Raw genomic sequence first — 20,575 nt, 5'->3', positions numbered from 1 at the left:
GATAGAGTTGAATGGCCATATTTATTTAATACGTTGCAGCATTTTAATTTTAGTTTGAAATTTATATCATGGATTAAATTAATATACTATAAACCCTTGGCTTCGGTCTTTACCAATAATCAAAGATCTCCTTTTTTTCAGTTATTCCGTGGTACAAGGCAAGGCTGTCCTTTAAGTCCTTTACTATTTGACATTGTTTTGGAACCTTTAGCTATAGCCATTTGTGAATCACCTAATATTTTGGGTATTACTCATGGGGAAGGGACGTATAAGTTATCATTATATGCTGATGATTTGTTACTATACATATCCGACCCTGAGAGATCTATTCCTGCTATTTCGTCCTTGCTTGCTCAGTTTAGCAACTTTTCTGGTTACAAATTGAATTTTAATCAGAGCAAATTATTTCTATTAAATATGCAAGTTCCAATTTATAGACATTTACCATTTAAAGTTGTCACAGATTATTTTACTTATTTGGGTATTAAAATTACCAAAAAAATAAAGATTTATTTAGAGTTAATTTCTTACCTTTAATTGACCAAATTAAGCAACTTGTTACCAGATGGTCTCCATTATCTTTGTCATTGGTTGGTCGAATTAATGCTATTAAGATGATGGTATTACCCAAATTCTTATATTTATTTCAAGCATTACCAGTTTTTATTCCTAAATCTTTTTTTGATATTATTGACTCCAAAATATCTTCCTGTCTGTGGCAGAATAAAAACCCTAGACTACGGTAAGCAAAAAATATTTACAGAAGCCTAAGAAGGAGGGTGGTTTGGCTTTGCCAAACCGGAGATTTTACTATTGGGCACTATTTTACTATTAAATATTCGATATTTAATATTTTGGACACAAGAATCGACTATAGCAGCTTGCCCACAATGGGTAAATTTGGAATGTAAATCTGTACAAGACTTTTCATTGTTTTCAATTTTAGGATTTTCACTTCCTTTTTCTTTATCTAAATTGAATAAACAAATAACTAATCCTATAGTTAAACATACATTGCGAATATGGTTTCAATTTCGTAAATTTTTTGGCTTGAATAAGTTCATCTTATCAAGCCCTTGTTATGTACCCCGTAACTGGGTCACTTACCAGCAAAGATAGAGAGGTCCGTTGAAGTCTGATGGTACTATTTTTAAACGTATTTATTGATAAAGGGGCACAAAAATAAGTTTAATGCAAACATACAGATAATATATGTCATCAATACTAAATCTAAAAGCGCGGGTATAATAATAATCAATAAGAAATAGCTCTATCGTTGTCTAGGGGATAATGTATTGTCCGATGGAAATATAACAGTCACTGTTAGTTCGTTCAAGCTGCAGCGTTTTGGGTTTAAGAGAGACGGTTTTAAACTTGCCCAGGTCTTTTATGATGCCAGTCCTTTGAGTCGGGAGAGTTGATTTCCCCGTTGCTAGCTAAAAGCCATTTTCCGTGGTACCACGGAACTGAACGCACGTGGCCTCCTTCAAATGGCTTCCCGCTATTACGGGATCGCTAGCGTTTCTTCTGGTGCGTCTGAGGGGCTGTTCCCACAGACCCTCTTTTATCCTGACTCGCAGGGTTGTAGATGTCAATCAGGTTGGGGTGATGCAATCTCTTTCTCACCCAGCCCACTTTGCCTGAGGGCGTTCACGTAGCATAGTATCTCAATCCACAAATTTGTCTCCAAGAGACAATGGCCATGTCCCATAGCTTTACATCGCCGGGGAACGAGACGTTCCGCACGTCTCTCATTTCCTGGGCCCCCTGACCCAACCCAACAGTGATCTTGCGATTCTCACAAAGGAGGGGGCTGCAGGCATAACACCCTATAATATCTAACTTTCTTTTTCGGCCCTCTTTTATGGATCAAGCCTTTGTTTTATGGAAAACAAAAGGTATAACATGTTTTCGTGATCTATTTTTAGATAATAGTTTTATGTCCTTTGAACAGCTATCTAATAAATATAATTTACCTAAAACTCATTTTTTTAGATATTTGCAAGTTAGAAATTTTTTGAATAATGAGTTACTGTAGCGGTGTGCTACACACAGCGCTGAAATAACGACACGTAGTCGATGAGCTGCAGTTGCAAAAAAGATTTATTCGAACTTCGCGGCCTCGCTTTAAAGCCTTCCTGATCCCGCCCTCCCCGGGCGGGAATACTGTAGGGGGCGCATATTCACAGTCCCATCCCGTGCGTGGGCTTTTCCCCTTGCTGGTGAAGCAGACTTGGCGCCCTTTTAGGGACCGGCCTCAATGCCGGTGCGCGCCAATTTGTGAGCCGGTTCGAGTGTGCTGGGAAGTGGGTCGCCACATAACCCCCCAGAACCGGCGATACACCCCCCAATGTCCACAGTCTGGGTCGGACTCTGTTTGGGAGGTCTGCCTCTGCGCCGCAGTGCCGGAATCTCGACTGGCTGCGCCACGTCCACATTGTCTGGTTTGAGTCAGTCCACTGTGAAAACCTCCTCTTTCCCCCCAATGTCCAGCACGAATGTGGACCCATTGTTTCTGATCACCGTAAACGGCCCCTCGTAGGGCCGCTGTAGCGGTGCCCGATGTCCTCCCCGTCGTACAAAAACAAACTTACAGTTTAACAGGTCTTTGGGTACGCAGGTCAGGTTCTGCCCATGCTGCGAAGTGGGTATGCGGGCCAGGTTACCGAGCCTCTTGCATAGTCTGCCCAGGACTGCTGCGGGTTCTTCCTCGTGCCCCCTAGGGGCTGGTATGAACTCCCCTGGGACGACCAGGGGTGTGCCGTACACCAACTCGGCTGACGAGGTGTGCAGATTTGGGCGCCGTGCGGATTCCGAGCAGGACCCAGGGAAGCTCGTCCACCCAGTTAGGCCCTTTGAGGCGGGCCATGAGAGCCGACTTCAGGTGACAGTGGAAACGCTCCACCAGTCCGTTCGACTGTGGGTGGTAGGCAGTGGTGTGGTGCAGCTGTGTCCCCAAAAGGCTGGCCATAGCTGACCACAGGCTGGAGGTGAACTGGGCGCCTCTGTCGAAGGTAATGTTGGCTGGTACACCAAAGCGAAATACCCAGGTGCAGTCAGTGCCCGGGCGCAAGATTCGGAGGTGGTGTCGGTGAGCAGGACCGCCTCTGGCCATCTTGTGAACCAGTCCACGATAGTGAGGAGGTGCCGCGCTCCTCGCGACACTGGCAGGGGGCCCACGATATCCACATGAATGTGGTTGAAACGCCGGTGGGTGGGGTGGAACTGCTGCGGCAGAGTTTTGGTGTGCCGCTGCACCTTGGCTGTTTGGCAGTGCATGCACGTTCTGGCCCATTCACTGACCTGCTTGCGGAGTCCGTGCCAAACGAACCTGATGGAGGGGTGTGCTAAGTTATGAATGGAGGTGAAAATGCGCTGCCGCCAGGCTGCCGGGACGATGGGACGGGGTTGGCCGGTGGTGACATCACAGAGTAGGGTCCTCTCACCTGGGCCTACGGGGAGGTCCTGGAGCTGCAAACCGGAGACTGCAGTTCTGTAACTTGGGATCTCCTCGTCTGCCTGCTGTGCCTCCGCCAATGCTTCATAGTCTACCCCTTGGGACAGGGCTTGGATGTTAGGGCAGGAGTGAGCGTCCGCCACGACATTGTCCTTTCCCGAGACATGCCGGACATCCGTCGTATATTCAGAGATGTAGGACAGATGTCGCTGCTGGCGGGACGACCAGGGGTCAGATGCTTTCGTGAACGCAAAGGTAAGCGGTTTGTGGTCTGTGAACGCGGTGAAGGGCCTACCTTCTAAGAAGTACCTGAAATGCCGGATTGCCAGGTATAGCGCCAACAGTTCCCGGTCGAAAGCACTGTATTTGAGCTCGGGTGGTCGCAGATGTTTGCTGAAAAACGCCAGGGGTTGCCAGCGGCCCGCGATGAGTTGTTCCAGCACCCCACCGACTGCCGTGTTAGATGCGTCCACTGTGAGGGCAGTAGGGACGTCCATTCTGGGGTACACTAGCATCGCGGCGTTTGCCAAGGCTTCTTTCGTTTTAATGAAAGCGGCGGTGGACTCCTCGTCCCAGGTAATGTCCTTGCCCTTACCTGACATCAGGGCGAACAGGGGGTGCATGATTCGGGCAGCTGAAGGGAGGAATCGGTGGTAGAAATTTACCATACCCACGAATTCCTGAAGGCCTTTGATTGTGTTGGGTTGGGGGAAATGGCGGACTGCGTCTACCTTAGCAGGCAGAGGGGTTGCCCCGTCTTTAGTAATCCTGTGGCCCAGGAAGTCGATGGTGTCGAGCCCGAACTGGCATTTGGCCGGGTTGATTGTCAGGCCGTATTCACTCAGCTGGGCATAGAGTTGACGGAGGTGGGACAGATGCTCCTGATGATTGCTGTTGGCTATGAGGATGTCGTCCAAATAGATGAAAGCGAAGTCCAGGTTGCGTCCCATCGCGTCCATTAACTGCTGAAATGTCTCTGTGGCATTCTTTAGGCCGAACGGCATGTGGAGGAACTCGAAAAGGCTGAAAGGGGTGATGAGTGCCGTTTTGGGGATGTCGTCCGGATGCATCGGGATTTGATGGTATCCCCGGACGAGGTCCACCTTGGAGAAGATCCGTGCGCCGTGCAGGTTTGCTGCAAAATCCTGTATGTACGGCACAGGGTAGTGGTCCGGTGTTGTAGCCTCGTTCAGCCTGCGGTAGTCGCCGCGTGCTCTCCAGCCCCCTGATGCTTTGGGCACCATGTGCAGGGGGGAGGCCCATGGGCTGTTGGACCGCTGGATGATCCCCAATTCCTCCATCCTCTCGAACTCCTCCTTCGCCAGTCGGAGCTTGTCCGGGGGAAGCCTTCGAGCACAGGCGTGGAGGGGTGGTCCCTGTGTCGGGATGTGGTGCTGTACGTCATGTCTGGGCATGGCTGCCATGAACTGCGGTGCCAGAACCGATGGGAAATCCGCCAGGACTGGTGAAGTCGTTGTCGGACAGGGTGATGGAGTCTAGGTGTGGGGCCAGCAACTGGGCTGCACCCAGGGAGAACATCTGAAAGGTCTCGGCGTGGACCAGTCTCTGCCTTGGCAGGTCGACCAGTAGGCTGTGAGCCCGCAAAAAATCCGCGCCCAGGAGCGGTTGGGCTACAGCGGCCAGTGTGAAGTCCCACGTGAACTGGCTGGAGCCGAACTGTAGCTGCACTGTACAGGTGCTGTAGGTCCTTACTGTGCTGCCATTCGCGGCCCTCAAGGTGGAACCCGGTTCTCTGTTGCAGGTGTTGTAACTTGTCGGAGGTAAGACGCTGATCTCGGCTCCGGTGTCGACCAAAAAACGGCGTCCCGTCTGCTTGTCCCACACATACAGGAGGCTATCCCGATGGCCAGCCGCCGTAGCCTTCAGCGGCGGCTGTCCCTGGCGTTTCCCGGGAACTTGCAGGGCGGGCTTCTGTGCCCCACCGCTGGTGGTAGAAGCACCATTGTTCGTTGGTCTCCTCAGTCCTCCCTCTGGGGTTAGTGGGCTCTGCTGCCGGGCCTGGTCTGGTCTGCTGCTGGGAGCGTGGCCTGGTGATCTGTGGGACGGACGCCCCACTCACCTTCTTGGTGTTCCACAGCAAGTCCGTCCGGGCTGCCACCTTCCGGGGGTCGCTGAAATCCGCGTCGGACAGCAGCAGGCGTATGTCCTTGGGCAGCTGCTCTAGGAATGCCTGCTCAAACATGAGGCAGGGCTTGTGTCCTTCGGCCAGGGACAGCATCTCGTTCATCAAAGCCGATGGCGGTCTGTCTCCCAAGCCATCCAGGTGCAGTAAGCGGGCAACTCGCTCGCGCCGTGAGAGTCCTAAAGTCCTTATGAGCAGAGCTTTGAATTCCATGTATTTGCCGTCCGCTGGGGGAGACTGTACGAACTCCTCAACCTGGGCCGCTGTTTCCTGGTCGAGGGAGCTCACCACGTAGTAGTAACGTGTGTCCTCCGAGGTTATCTGCCGAATGTAGAATTGGGCTTCTGCTTGCTGGAACCATAGGTGAGGTCGCAGCGTCCAGAAGCTTGGCAGTTTTAACGAAACTGCACGAACAGATGCGGCGTCGTTCATCTTTGGCTCAAATATCGTTTGGGCCGTTGGGGTCACCAATTGTAGCGGTGTGCTACACGCAGCGCTGAAATAACGACACGTTGTCGGTGAGCTGCAGTTGCAAAAAAGATTTATTCGAACTTCGCAGCCTCGCTCTAAAGCCTTCCTGATCCCGCCCCCCCCGAGCGGGAATGCTGTAGGGGGTGAGTATTCACAGTCACGTCCTGCGCGCGGCTTTTCCCCTTGCTGGTGAAGCAGACTTGGCGCCCTTTTTGGGACTGGCCTCAATGCCGGCGCGCGCCGATTTGTGAGCCGGTTCGAGTGCGCTGGGAAGTGGGTCGCCACATTACAGTCTTTTCTGAAATTATGTCCATCGGACATTACGGAAATTTTTTTAGCTCTGAATCCTTGTCAGAAGGGTTTAGTAGCCATATACCCACTGAGCAGTGGGAGAAAATTTTACAATTAGTCAATTTTTTTTCTATTTGTGCTAAACATGCCCTGATACAATTTAAGGTTATACATAGAGCTCATATGTCTAAGGATAAACTTACTCGATTTTATTTTTATGTTAATCCAACCTGTGACAGATGTCATTCTGATGTTGCTTCATTGACCCACGTTTTGGTCTTGCCCTTGTTTGCAAAATTACTGGAAAGATATTTTCGGTATTATTTCAACAGTTCTGAATATCAATTTCCAACCGCATCCTATTACTGCAATTTTCGGTTTACCAATGGCGGATAATAGTCGTTTATCCCCCTCAGCCCGACGGATGATTACATTTGTTACATTAATGGCTAGAAGATCTATTCTATTGAATTAGAAAGAAATTAATCCTCCCAACTATATTTCAGTGGTTTTCTCAAACTATCTCTTGTTTGAGCTTAGAAAAAATTAGAAGTGTTGTCTTTGATCCTTCAGTTAAATTTGAAGAAACTTGGAGACCATTTATTCAACATTTTCATATGAGTTAAATTGTCTTTTCCTAAACCTCACTTTTATTATCCTTAATTATTTGGATGGAGGTTCGGAGTTATTGACACTACTGTATATATTTGACATAATGCAATGGCCCATGTTGGTTAGTTTTTTTCTCCTCTTTTTTTTGGTTTTTTTTTTACTACTTTTGTTCGTAATTACCTTGAGTTTGGGAGGTTATTATATATTGATTATCATCTATTTGAATGTTTATTTAAACTATTAACTATGTACTCTCAAACTCTCTGTATTCATGTTTCATTTATGTTTGTTTAAAAATTAATAAAAAGATTTAAAAAGAAAAGAAAAAGATATATGACCCCAAAAGACTCACAGGTGAAGAAAACCCAACCAGTTGCCCTGAACCACCATTCTCCTCCACCTAGTAGAACTTGTCCTCACTTGAAATAATTTTTCCTTTGGGTCCTCACACTTCCTTCAAACAAAAGGGGTAGCCATGGGCACTCGCATGGGGTCCAGCTATGCCTGCATGTTTGTCAGCTGTGTGAAACAGTCTACATTCCAAGCCTACACTGATGGCCATCCCCCACTTTTCCAATGCAACATCAATGACTGCACCCATGCTGAACTCCTCTATTTCATCCACTTTGTCTCCAACTTCCAACCTGCCCTCAAATTAACCTGGTCCATTTCTGACAGTTATCTTTCCTTTCTTGATCTCATTGTCACTATCTCCAGAGACAGCTCATCCACCGATGTCTATTATAAACCAATGGACTCCCACTGCTGCCTGGACCATACCTTGTCCCACCTTGTTAAAAATGCCATCCCCTTCTCTCAATTCCTCTGTCTCTGCCACATCTGCTCTCAGGATGAAGCTTTTCATTCTAGAACAAAGATGTCCTCCTTTTTCAAAGAAAGGGACTTCCCTTCCTCCACCATCAATGCTGCCCTCAACCACATCTCTTCCATTTCACGCACATTTGCTCTTACCCCATCCTCTCACCACGCTAACATGGATAGGGTTCCTCTTGTCCTCACCTACCACCCCACTAGTCTCCACGTCTAGCACATAATTCTTGAAACTTCCACCACCTCCAACTGGATCTCACCACCAAACACATCTCCCCCCGCCCCCACTTTCTGAGGGATTGCTGCCAGTGACTCCCTTGTCCATTCTTCCTTTCCCACCTGGCACTTACACTTGCAAGCAGAACAAGTGCTACAGCTGCCCCTACACCTCCTCCTTCACTACCATTCAGGGCCGCAAGCAGTCCTTCCAGATGAGGTGACACTTCACCTGTGAGTCTGTTGGGGTTATATACTGTGTTTGGTGCTCCAGGTATGGCCTCTCGTATATTGTTGAGACCTTATGTAGATTGGGAGACCACTTCGCCGAGCATCTATGCTCTGTTCGCCAGAACAAGTGGGATCTCCCAAATGACCACACATTTTAATTCCACTTCAAATTACTATTCTGGTATTCCATGGCCTGCTCTACTGTCGAGATAAGGCCACACTTAGGTTGGAGGAACACCACCTTATATTCCTTTTGGGTAGCCTCGAACCTGATGACATGAACAACAATTTCTCAAACTTCCAGTAGTGCCTCCTCCCCCCACGCCCCTTACCCATTCCCTTGTCCCTCTCTCATGTTATCTTCTTACTTGCCTATTGCCTCCCTCTGGTGCTCATCCCCCTCCCTTTTTCTTTCTTCATTGGTCTTCTGTCTCTTTCACCAGTCAACTTCCTAGCTCTGCTTGATCCCTCTTCCTCCAGGTTTCACCTATTACCTCCCTTCCCTCCATCTTTCAAATCTACTCCTCAGCTTTTTTTCTCCAGCCTTGGGGAAGGGTTTTGGCTGGAAAAGTCGACTGTACTTTTTATCCATTGATGCTGCCTGGCTTGCTGAGTTCCTCCAGTATTTTGTATGTGTTGCTACATATTTCTAATTGATCATAGGTTGAAGCTAATATTTACAGTGAAATAGAATTCTCTTGTTTACACCTCCTGCACTGGTTGCCATTTGAAATACCAGAGTCTTTTCCTATAAGAAAGAACTTGACTTGATTTGCATGGTATCCTTCAGGATATCTAAAAGTATGTCATAGTCAATGAAGAACTTTAGAATGATAGAAAAGTACAGCACAGAAACAGATCCTTTGGCCCATCTAGTCTGTGCTGAACTATTTAAACTGCCTACTCCCATCGACCTGCAGCAGGAGCATAGCTGTCCATACCGCTACCATCCATGTACTGATCAAAACTTCTCTTAAGCATTGTTAGTGTAATTTGTTAGCTGCTTTGTTGGTGTAATTACAGTGGCGTTGTAGGAAATGCCCAGCCCCATGATCAGTAGGACTGTGGTGGGACTATCTGCAATACACAAGTAATTCACCTGACTCAGGGAAAGGAACAGACAAGCTAACACAGGTTTTTGGCTCTGCACCAGTCCGTTAGCCTGTCTCTTAATGCGAAAACAAAAGAGATGGTTGTTGACTTCAGGAGGGCACATAACGACCACTCCCCGCTGAACATCAACGGCTCCTTGGTAGAGATCGTAAAGAGCATTAAATTTCTTGGTGTTCACCTGACGGAGAATCTCACCTTGTCGCTCAACACCAGCTCCATAGTAAAGAAAGCCCAGCAGCGACTCTACTTTTTGCGAAGGCTGAGGGAAATCCATCTCCCAACCCCCATCCTCATCACGTTCTACAGGGGTTGTATTGAGAGCATCCTGAGCAGCTACATCGCTGCTTGGTTCGGAAATTGCACCATCTCGGATCGTAAGACCCTGTACTGGATAGTAAGGTCAGCTGAGAAGATCATCGGGGTCTCTCTTCCTGCCATCATGGATGTTTACACTACATGCTGCATCCGCAAAGGGAACAGCATTATGAAGGACCCCATGCACCCCTCATACAATCTCTTCTCCCTCCTGCTGTCTGGGAAAAGGCTCTGAAGTATTCGGGCTCTCACGACCAGACTATGTAACAGTTTCTTCCACCAAGCTATCAGACTCCTCAATACTCGAAGCCTGGACTGACACCTTGTCCTACTGTCCTGTTTATTATTTATTGTAATGCCTGCACTGTTTTGTGCACTTTACGCAGTCCTGTGTAGGTCTGTAGTCTAGTGTAGCTTTCTCTGTTGTTTCTTTTTTTACGTAGTTCAGTCTAGTTTTTGTACTGTGTTATGTAACACCATGGTCCTGAAAAACGTTGTCTCATTTTTAATATGCACTGTGCCAGCAGTTATGGTCGAAATGACAATAAAAGTTGACTTGACTTGAAATGCCTGATGCAGTTTTGTGGGGGCGTAATTTCATTTGGTAAAAATTATTGGCACAATCTACTCCAGGTAAAATTATTTTCATGTTTACTGCCTAAAACAGATTAGTCACTAGGTGATCCAGTTTCGAGACTGAGGTCTTTAATAGATGACATATCCTTTCACATAATTTAAATGTTTATTGGCAGTCAATTACTTTATTATTTTACAATAGCGAAGAGTACACTTTCTATAATTTCTCACATTTTCTCTTAAACAAGATTAATCTTGAATGAGAAATGGAGAGGTAAAAGGAAGCAAGAGCAGGCAAGCCTGGGGGGAGATGGGTGAAGGTGACTGGGAAGAGGCTGAGAGAGGGAGGGCATAGAAGGCAGAAGTGGGTAAGGAAAAGTGATGGGGAAGGCCAAGGGGAAAGAGAGAGTACAAGATATTGATGGTGAGGAGAGAGGGGAGTAGGGAAAGGGAGGAAGAGGGTAAAAAGGAGAGAGTGGCTATTCTCTCCTCTGCTGCATTTCGGTCTCTGTTGACACTGTGTCATTGATCCTCTTTAGATTACTTCACACACCATCTGCAACTACCAATGACCACCCCGTAACTCAGCAACACTCTTCAGGAATTGAAAGTGGCTGGCATAGAGCTGCAGGTTCTGGTCAATGTCAAGCCACTGGACATCCACAGCATCGTCACCTGCTTGCAGGTTCAGTTCTCCCACACTGTCACCTGGAAATAGAGTTCATCATTAGGATGATGACACTAATTCCAACAAAAGCAAGAACTGTGTGTCTGTATACCGCCTTTTACAACTTCCAGATGTTCCAAAGTATGACGAGTGATTGATAAGTTTGTGGCCTAAGGTTGAAGGAGTCAATTTTAGAAAACCTAGCATTTACACACTTAGTCCAGCAGTCGTGGAGCATACGGATCCCTTCTTTGTAGAAGTTGGTGTCTTGGACCTCCAGAAAGTGGTCCACAGCAGGGGTGATTGATGTTCATGGCCTAAGGTAGAAGGAGATGAGTTATTAACTTCAAACTTTCTGCATTTTCACTCAAAGAGTTGAACTGCACATACATGTAATGAGAGCTGTATAACTCATCTTCTATCTTAGGCCACAAGCTTATCAATCACCCCTGCTGTGGACCACCTGGAGGTCCAAGACACTCTCGTTACATGCACGTGCAGTTCAACTCAGTGATAATGCAGAAAGTTTGAAGTTAATAACTCATCTCCTTCTACCTTAGGCCACAAACTTATCAATCACCTCTGCTTCTACAAAGATGACTGCTGGACTAAGTGTGTAAATGTATGAGGGGACTATGTTGAAAAATAAATGTGCTAGGTTTTCTAAAACTGACTCCTACTGTAGGCCACAAACTTATCAATCACGCCTCATTCATTAAAGTCAACGTGCTCAAGGGCTTGTAAAAAATCTGCTTCTCATCCGCAACGTTGTCTCCACATTTCTCATCTCCTTACTTCCCCTCCTTACAGCTCCCCCTTTCCACACATACCAATATCATCGTGGAAATTCACAGCCACTGTTTCCATCCAGGCATTGTCGGTGTTGCGTGGATCATCCACGTATCCTGTGTATATCTGGGGTGGGGTGGGAGGGGGAAGAAAGAGAGAACATTGTGTAAACTCTCTTGCCTTCCACATCTCCTTTAAACCCCCCTCACCTGAAATGTATATCTCTGGTACTTGCCATTTGTATCATGTGAAGTAGATTCTGACTGTCTAACCCAAATCTGCCTCCCACAGTTTTATAAACTATCAGACCTCTCCCTCAGCCTCAAAACTCCAGACAAAGCTACCCAAGTTTGAACAAGCTCTCCTTCTAGATCATACACTGTAATTCAGGCAACAACCACTTCTGTATCTTTTCCAAACACTCCACATCCTCTGTAATGGAGCACCCAGAATTGAATACAATACTGCAAGTGCAATCTAACCAGTTTCATAAAGATGCAACATGACTACACTCAATGGCTTAACTAATGAAGGCAAGCATGCCGTGCCTTCCTGATTGACTTATCTCCCTGTGTGGCCATCATGGGAGCTATGGACTTGGGCCCCAAGATCCATCATTTAAACGTCCTGACATTATAATTGTAGAGTTCCTGCTAATGTTTAATCTCCGAAAGTACAAAATCTTATATTTGCTTGAATTAAACTTCATCAGCCCTTTCCACACCCATACCTGTAACTGAACGGTATTCCGATTTCATTGATCGCATTCCACATAGAATCCACAATTTCACCAACCTTTATATAATCAGAAACTTACTAATCCACCCATCTACATTTTTATCCAAGTCATTTATATCTACCACAAGCAAAATAAACACCACTAGCCCCTGCAAAGCACAACTGGTCACAAACCCACAGCCAGAAAAACACACCACACCCCTCAACCCTCTGCTGTCTTCTATTGGCAAGCCAATTCTAGATTCAAGCTACAAGTTATCATGGAGAGAGATAGATAGAGCTCTTGTCCTCTAATCTAGGAGGCATCCTGGTAAACCTCCTCTGCACCCTTTCCATACTCTCCACGTCATCCTGTAATAGAGCAAGTGGACTTCTGGCAGTAGTCCAAGTGGTCTGACTAAAGTTATGTATTGCTGTAGCATGACTTCCTTACTCTTATAGTCAGCATGCATATCAATAAAGACAAGAATGCTTATGAATCAGAATCAGGTTCATGTTTAACATCACTGGCTTATAGAGTGTAGAATGTAGAATAGTGCAGCACAGGAACAGGCCACAGAGTCACAACGTTGTGCCGAACCAACTAAAAAGCAAATTAAAAACATCCAACATTAATCCCTCCATCTTCCTTACATCCATGTGCCTATCCAAGTGTCTCTTAAAAGTCTCTAATGTATTTGCCTCTCTCACCATACCAGGCAGTGCATTGCAGGCATCCACCACCGTCTGACACCCCCCTTGAACATACACCTTCTCACATTCACTCGTGCCCTCTGGTATTAGACAGTTCAACCCTTGGGAAACAGATACTCTCCATCATCTCTATACCTCTCATAATCCTGTAAACCTCAATCAGATCTCCCCTCAGCCTCTGACATGCCAAAGAAAACAACACATTTATCCAGCCTCTTGTAACAGCACATGCCCTCTAATCCAGACAGCATCCTGGTAAACCTCTTCTGCACCCTCTCCAAAGCCTCAACATCCTTCCTATAGCGGGGCGACCAGAACTGTATGCAATACCCTAGATGTTGTTTAACCAGAGTTTTATGAAGTTGCAACAGAAGCTCATGACTTTTGAACTCAGTGCCTCAGCTAAAAAAAAGCAAGCATCCCATAAGCCTTCTTACCCACCTTTATCAACCTGTGTAGCCACTTTCAAGGAGCTATGAACTTGGATCCCAAGATCTCTCTGCTCAGCAACACTGTTAAGGACCTTGGCCTTAACAGCATACTGTCTCCTTGTACTTGCCTAGCAAGGTGCAACACCTCATATTTATCTGGGTTAAACTCCCATCTGCCACTTCTAGCCCATATCTGCAAATTAATCTATATTGTGTGTTATTCTTTGCCAGTCTTCTACACTATCCACAACTCCTTCAATCTTGGTATCATCTAGAAATTTACTAACTCACATTCTTATCCAGATCATTTATACATTACAAACAACAGAGGCTCCAGCACAGATATCTGGGGAACTGCACTAATTTCCCTTGTTCCCTTCTTAAATAAAGATACAACATTAGCCACTGACTAGTCCTCCATGACCTCACCTGTGGCTAGAGAGGGAACAAAGATACTAGTCAAGGGCCCAGCAACCTCATCTCTTGCCTTCTTCAATAACCTGGGGTAAATCACATCAGGTCCTGGGGACTTAACACCCTTAATATTAATCAGGAGGCCCAACATTTTCTCTTCCTTGACCTCTAAGTGCTCTAACATATTTATACACTCAGCACTGATCTCCTGGTCCTCCATATCCTTTTCCTTGGGAAGCAAAGTACCCAATAAGTGCCTCACTCACATTCTCTGCATCCAAGCAAATCCTTTATCCTTGAGGGGGTCCCACCCTCTCCCTAGTTATCCTTTCACTCTTGATGTCTGTATAGAATGCCTTGGGATTCACCTTAAACCGACTTGTCAAGGGCTTTTCATGGCCCCTCCTGGCTTTCCTAATTCCTTTCTTTACTACTTTTCTGGCTTCCTTATACTCCTCATGTGCTTCATTAGATCCTAACTTCTGAATTTTTACACACTTTTCCTTTCTCTTCTTGATTAAGTTCATCAAGTCTCTGGATATCCAAGGTGCTCTTATCTTTCCATCCCCGTCCTTCCTTCTGTACTTCTCTTTACGCTGTGCAATTGATCTTTAAACAGCCTCGACATGTCTAATGTGGACTTACCAATTAATGCTTCTTAGTTCCTGCCTAAAGCCCTTATAATTTGCCCTACTCCAATTTAAAATTCTTTCACAAGTACCATACCTATCCTTATCTATAGCTATCCTGAAAGTTACAGAGTTGTGGTCACTGTTCTGTAACTGGTCACCTGGCCACACTCATTACCCAACATCAGGTCCAGTATGGCCCCTCCTCTCATTGCACTGTCCACATATTGCTTTAAGAAACTTTAATGGATGCACTTAACAACTTCTGCCTCATCTAAACCCCTTACACTAAGAAGGTCCCAGATTATTTTAAGGAAATTGAAATGACACCAAAACTATTTTTTTTGTTTACACACATTTCCTTAATCTGATTACATAGGTTCCTCCGTGTGCCAGTGGCTATAAGGGGGTCTGTAGTACAACCCCATTAGTGTGATTGCACACTTCCTATTCCTGTCTTCCACCCAAATGGACTCCGTGTCTGACCCCTCCATTATGTGCAGCAGTGATACTGTCCTAAATTAGTAGTTCAACTACACCCCCTGCCTTTACCTCCTCCTCTATCTTTTCTACAAGTTTGAAAATCTGGTATATTACTCACTCACTCCTGCTCCTCTCTCAACCAAATTTCAGTAATGACTACAACAACTAGTTTAAACTCTCCCGAGCAGCATCAGCAAAACCATGCAGCCAGGATATCAGTTCCCCTCCAGTTCAGGTGCAACCCACCCCTCTTGTACAGGTTACCCCTTCTACAGAAAAGGTTCCAATGATCCAAGAATTGGAAACCCTGTTCCCTGTACCATCTCATTCATCCATACTATCACCCCATTCCCATGTGCACTAGTCCGTGGTGAAAGGATTAATCTGGAGATTACAACTTTAGAGGTCCTTCTCTTCAGCCTCTTTCTTCAATCAATATTCTCTTTGCATAGCACCTCTTCCCCTTTCCTGCTTATGTCATTAGTCCAATGTCATGAAATTTGTTGTCTTTGCGGTACAATGTAATCTGTAATAGAAAAAATCCTTGAATTACATTGAGTGTGTGTGTATATATTTTTTTATTAAATAAGTGGTGCAAAACCAGAAATAAAAAAAGTAGTGAGGTAATGTTAATGAGTTCAGTGTCCAAATCAGATGGCAGAAGGGAAGAAGCTGTTTCTAAATCATTGGGAGTGGCTTCTTTACCACCTTATCCTCTTGCATTGCAACTTTCAGTTAACTATGAACCTGGAATCAAACATTCCTTTGTACCTCAATGATAGTGAGGGGCCTATCATTAACTGTATACTTTCTCCTTTCATTTGATTTCCCAAAGAGTTACACCACCACTTTCCCAGATTAAACTCCATCTGCCACTTCCCCACCCATATCTGTAACTAAACTATATCCCACTGACTTCTTCGATAGTCCTTTACACCGTCTACAACTCTACCAGTCTTGGTGCCATGCACAAACTTGCTAATCCACCAATCTACATTTTCATCTAGGTCTTTGATATACACTATATCAGAAAAAAAAAGGGCCCAGCACTAATCCTTGCAGAACGCCACTGGACTTCCAGCCTGATTCTCTTTCTTATATGGGCAAGCCAGTTTAATGTCCAAACTTGCAATTCATCCTGGATCCCTTGCATCTTTATCTTCTGAATCAACCTACCATAAAGAACCTTCCCAAATGCCTTATTAAGGTCCTTGTAGTCAACATTGACTGCCTTACTCTCATCAAGTACTTTTGTTATCCCTTCAAAAGTTTCAATCAGGTTTGTAAGGCATGACCTGCCCCACAAAAAAATGCCATGCTAATTGACCCCAAGCAGGTCAATCCTTCGCAAATGCACATAAATCGTATCTCTAAGCATCTTCTCCAATCATTTCCCTACCACTGGCCTATAATAACCTAGAATATCCCTATTTCCTTTCTTTAACAAAGGGAGAATATTTGCTACTCTCCAGTGCTATGAGACCACCTGTTGCTAATGAGGACACAAAAATCTTTGTCAAAGTCCCAACAATCTCTTCTTTTGCTTCTTTCAATACTCAATTAGGGATATGCCATCAGGCTCTGAGGGCCTATTTACCTTAATACTTTTCAGAAGACCCAGCACTATCGCCTCCTTAACCTCAAAATGTCCCAGTGTATTAGCATGCCCCACTCTACCCTCAGTGTTCCAAATCCTTCTTGAGGGTAAATACTGTAGCAAAGTACTCATGTAGCTTTAAGCACAAATTCCCTCCTCTATCCTTGAGTGGATCTATTCTCTATGATTGCCCTCTTTTTCTAAATAGAAGTATAGAATGCCTTGAGACTCTCTCCAATCCCACTTGCCATGGGCAATTACCTGCTTGAGTACTTTCCTGCTATCCTTGTATGTTACAAGGGCCCAGTCTGATATTAACTTCCTAAATATTAAAAATGCTTCCTTTTTCATCCTGTTTAAATTAGGACCTCGAGTCATTTGAGGTTTCTTTACCTCACCATTCTTGTCTTTATTTCTTACTGGAACATGTGGATCCTGAAATCTAATCAGTTGGTCTTTAAACAATTTTCACATGTTCGAATGTGGACTTAACTGACAGCAGCTGTTCCCAATTAACACCCCTTGGATTATCCTCTCATCCATTTGCCCTCCCCTAGGTTAGTACCATACTGCAAGATCCAATTTCATCCTTACTTAGAACTATCTTAAACCATAACAAGTTGTGGTCATTATTCCCGAAATGTTCTCCCATTATCTGGTCAGTCACCTAGTCTGGCTCACCTCCCAAAACCAGGTCCAGTACATGTTTTTTTCCTCTAGTTGGACTCTCCAAGAGCCCCTCTTGGATGCACTGAGAAAGCTTGCCCTATCAAAGCCCCACTCAGTTCCATGAAGGTCTTGGCCCAAAATGTCGATTCTTTATTCCTCTCCGTATACTTGGTCCGATCTCTTGTGTAATGAAGTTCCTATCAATACTATTTCTGCACCTACCATAATCTGTCTACACATCTGCTCCTCCACCTCTCCTATGGCTATTGGGGATCAATAGTATAATCAGCATAACGGCATCTTTCTTATTTTTGAGCTCCTCCCAAGTTGTCTCTGTGGATGAGCCTTCTCATGTGTCCACTCTGACTATTGCTGTGCCGTTCCCATCTCTTACAATTCCTAAAACACCACCACCATGGAAGGTCTAGGTGCCAGCCTGTCCCTCAAGTAATCAGGTCTCTGTAACAGCAATGTCATTGTAATTCCATGTACTGAGCCAGGCTCCAGTCCATCCACCTTACTCATAATACTGAGCACTGAAATAAATACATTTCATCCCATAAGTGCCACCATGTTGATTAGGCTGCTTTCCGTTGTCCTTCTCAGTGTTACATGTCATACCATCCTTCTTGCTCTCAACCCTATCCTGCTGCTGTGGTTCCGATTCCCTGCCATTCTAGTTTAAGTCCTCCTGAGTAGAACCAGCAAACCTCCCAGCCATGATATTGATTTCCTTCCAGTCTTGTGTTTACTGGTCCCACCTGCCCTGGAAGAGAACGCAATGATCCATAAATCTGAAGTTCTCCTTCCTGCACCAGCTCCTTAGCCACGTGTTAAACTGCACCATGTACCTATTTCTCCCCTCACTAGGACATGGAAGTTGTAGTAATCCTGATATTATAACCCTGGAAGTGATGCTTTTTAAACTTTATGCCTGGCTCTCTAAAATCACTTTGTAGGACCACATCCCTATTTACTGGTATCAATATGGCTGCTCATCCCCTCTCAGCATGTCCTGTACCCACTCCGAGATGTGCTTGACCTTGCCATCAGGAAGACAACACACCATTTTGAGTCTCATCTGCAGCCACAGAAATGCTTCGCTGCACTCATTACTAGAGGCCCCTAGCACTATCGCTCTGCCTTACTTCAGCCTTTGCTTCTATACGTCAGAGTGCGGTAGGGTGTCACTGATCTGGCTACTAGTGTTGGCCTCTGAAAGGTCACCCCCCCCCCCCCCCAGCAGTATCCAAAGGGATATAACTCTTACTGAGGGAAAAGGCCAGAGGGTAACCATGGTTTGTCTACCCCTTGACTACTCTAGTGGTCACCCAACTATTTGTAGCCTGCACCTAGGGAGTGTCCACCTCATTAAAATTCATCTCTGATGTCCTCAACATCTCTGGTGATCCTAAGTACTTCCAACTTCACCTCCAGATCTTTGACAGGCAGTCAAGAGCAGCTGCTGGATGAACTTCCTACAGATGTGGTCATGAGAGATGTATTCCCACATCATGTACGAGGAGCAGTCCACTGCCCTGACTGCCATTTTGTCTAAGTCAAAGATCATGAGTTACCAACTGGATGGAACATCTACTACCGCTCTACAACCTTCAACAAAAAACATCTGGAATCCAGACACTGCCTTCCAGATCATGGTCTTTAAAAACCATGAAACCAGCCAAAGTAGCGTAACTTTATGTCAGGAACTTACTTTGACAATCAATTCTAGGTCACTTCATAGTCAGGGAGGCACTTGCCAGCTCAGTTTCTCAGGCCAATCTATGTCTCCTATATTCCCTGCTCCTCCTGTGTTACTGCACGCCAAAGCCTCAGAGAAGAAGATGGCACCAGCAAACAATGCTATCACGGGCAACAAAACCAGATGGTCCACAAAACTGCTTCTTTAATTTCTTTTATGTCTCTTTCTCTTTTAAACGTGGTTCTGACACGGTTGGAGTTTGTGAGCTATAGTTTGGTGGTGTGTTTTTGGGCCAATTGACACTATCCGGTGCTTTGCTGTCTCAGAGATGGTTCCGGGAGGCGAGTGGCTCCTCTTTTTTGACAAAAGAATCAACCAATCCCCTCCACCGTCTGGCAGACCTGGTTCTCACCGTCAACAATTTTTCCTTGGCTCCTCCCACCCAAGGGGTAGCTATGGGCACTCTCATGGGCCCCAGCTATGTCTCCCTCTTCTTTGGCTGTGTACAGAACAGTCCATGTGTGAAGCCTTCACCGCTTATACTCAACTCTTCCTCTGCTACACTGACGACTGCACTGGTGCTGCTTCATACACTCATGCTGAGCTCATCAACTTTGCCTCTATCTTCCACCCTGCCTTTAAACTCACTTGGTCCATCTCGAACACCTCCCTTCCCTTTCTCAATCTCTCTGTCTCCATCTCTGGAGACAAACTGCCAACCAATATCTTTTATAAAACACCTTGTGATTCCTACGGTTATCTCGGCAATACATCTTCCCACCCTATCTCCTGAAAATATGCTATTCCCTTTTCAGTTTCCTTGCCTCCTCCGCATCTGTTCCAGGACATCAGAGATGTCCTGCTTCTTTAAAGAATGGAGTTTCGCTCCCTCTATTATTGATACTGCCCTCAGCTGCATCTCCTCCATTACCCATACATCTGCACTCACCCCATCTTCCTGCTGCCTTAATAGTGATAGTGTCCCTCGTGTTTACTTATCACACCATACAACACATTATCCTCTACAACTTCTGCCATCTCCAAAGGGATCCTGCCACCAAATATACCTTCACTTCCCCCTTCCCTCCACTTTCCACTAATCCCTTGTCCATTCATCCCTTCCCACTTATCTCCCTGTAAGCGGCCTACCTGCTACACCTGCCCATATACTTCCTCCGTCACCTCTGTTCAGGGCCCCAAACAGTCTTTCCAGATGAGGCAACACTTCACCAGCGAATCTGCTGGGGCCGTCTGTTATGTCCAGTGCCCTCCTCAGCACTGGTGAGAGCCACTGTAAACTGGGGACTGCTCGGTTGAGCACCTCTGCACCATCTGCCACAAGTAGGACTTCCCTGTAGCCAAACATTTTAATTCTGATGTGTCAGTCCATGGCCTCCTCGTTTGCCAAATGAAGCCGCCCTCAGGGCTGAGCACCCCCAGACTGCACCCTCCAACCTGATGACATTAATGTCAATTTCTCCTTCCAATAAACAAACTCCCCCCATCC

At 45.7% G+C, this 20,575-nt stretch overlaps 1 protein-coding gene across 5 annotated transcripts in view; it reads right to left on the bottom strand.

The window, feature by feature from the left end:
* Positions 1-10,403: 10,403 nt before the first annotated feature.
* The window catches only part of LOC140735661 (ADP-ribose pyrophosphatase, mitochondrial-like), a 32,474-nt gene continuing 22,302 nt past the window's right edge, over positions 10,404-20,575 (bottom strand). For 4 of the 5 annotated variants that reach the window (XM_073060976.1, XM_073060978.1, XM_073060975.1 and 1 more), the window contains exons 7-8: positions 11,754-11,838; positions 10,404-10,964 (exon numbers count right to left, since the gene is read on the bottom strand). In XM_073060976.1, coding sequence (XP_072917077.1) covers positions 10,819-10,964; positions 11,754-11,838 — 231 coding nt within the window. In that variant the 3' untranslated portion in view covers positions 10,404-10,818. The other variant, XM_073060979.1, reaches the window with a different exon arrangement.

The sequence above is a fragment of the Hemitrygon akajei genome, chromosome 11 (genome assembly GCF_048418815.1).
Source record: "Hemitrygon akajei chromosome 11, sHemAka1.3, whole genome shotgun sequence".
NCBI lineage: Eukaryota > Metazoa > Chordata > Chondrichthyes > Myliobatiformes > Dasyatidae > Hemitrygon > Hemitrygon akajei.
This window is presented reverse-complemented; position numbering and strand designations above follow the sequence as displayed.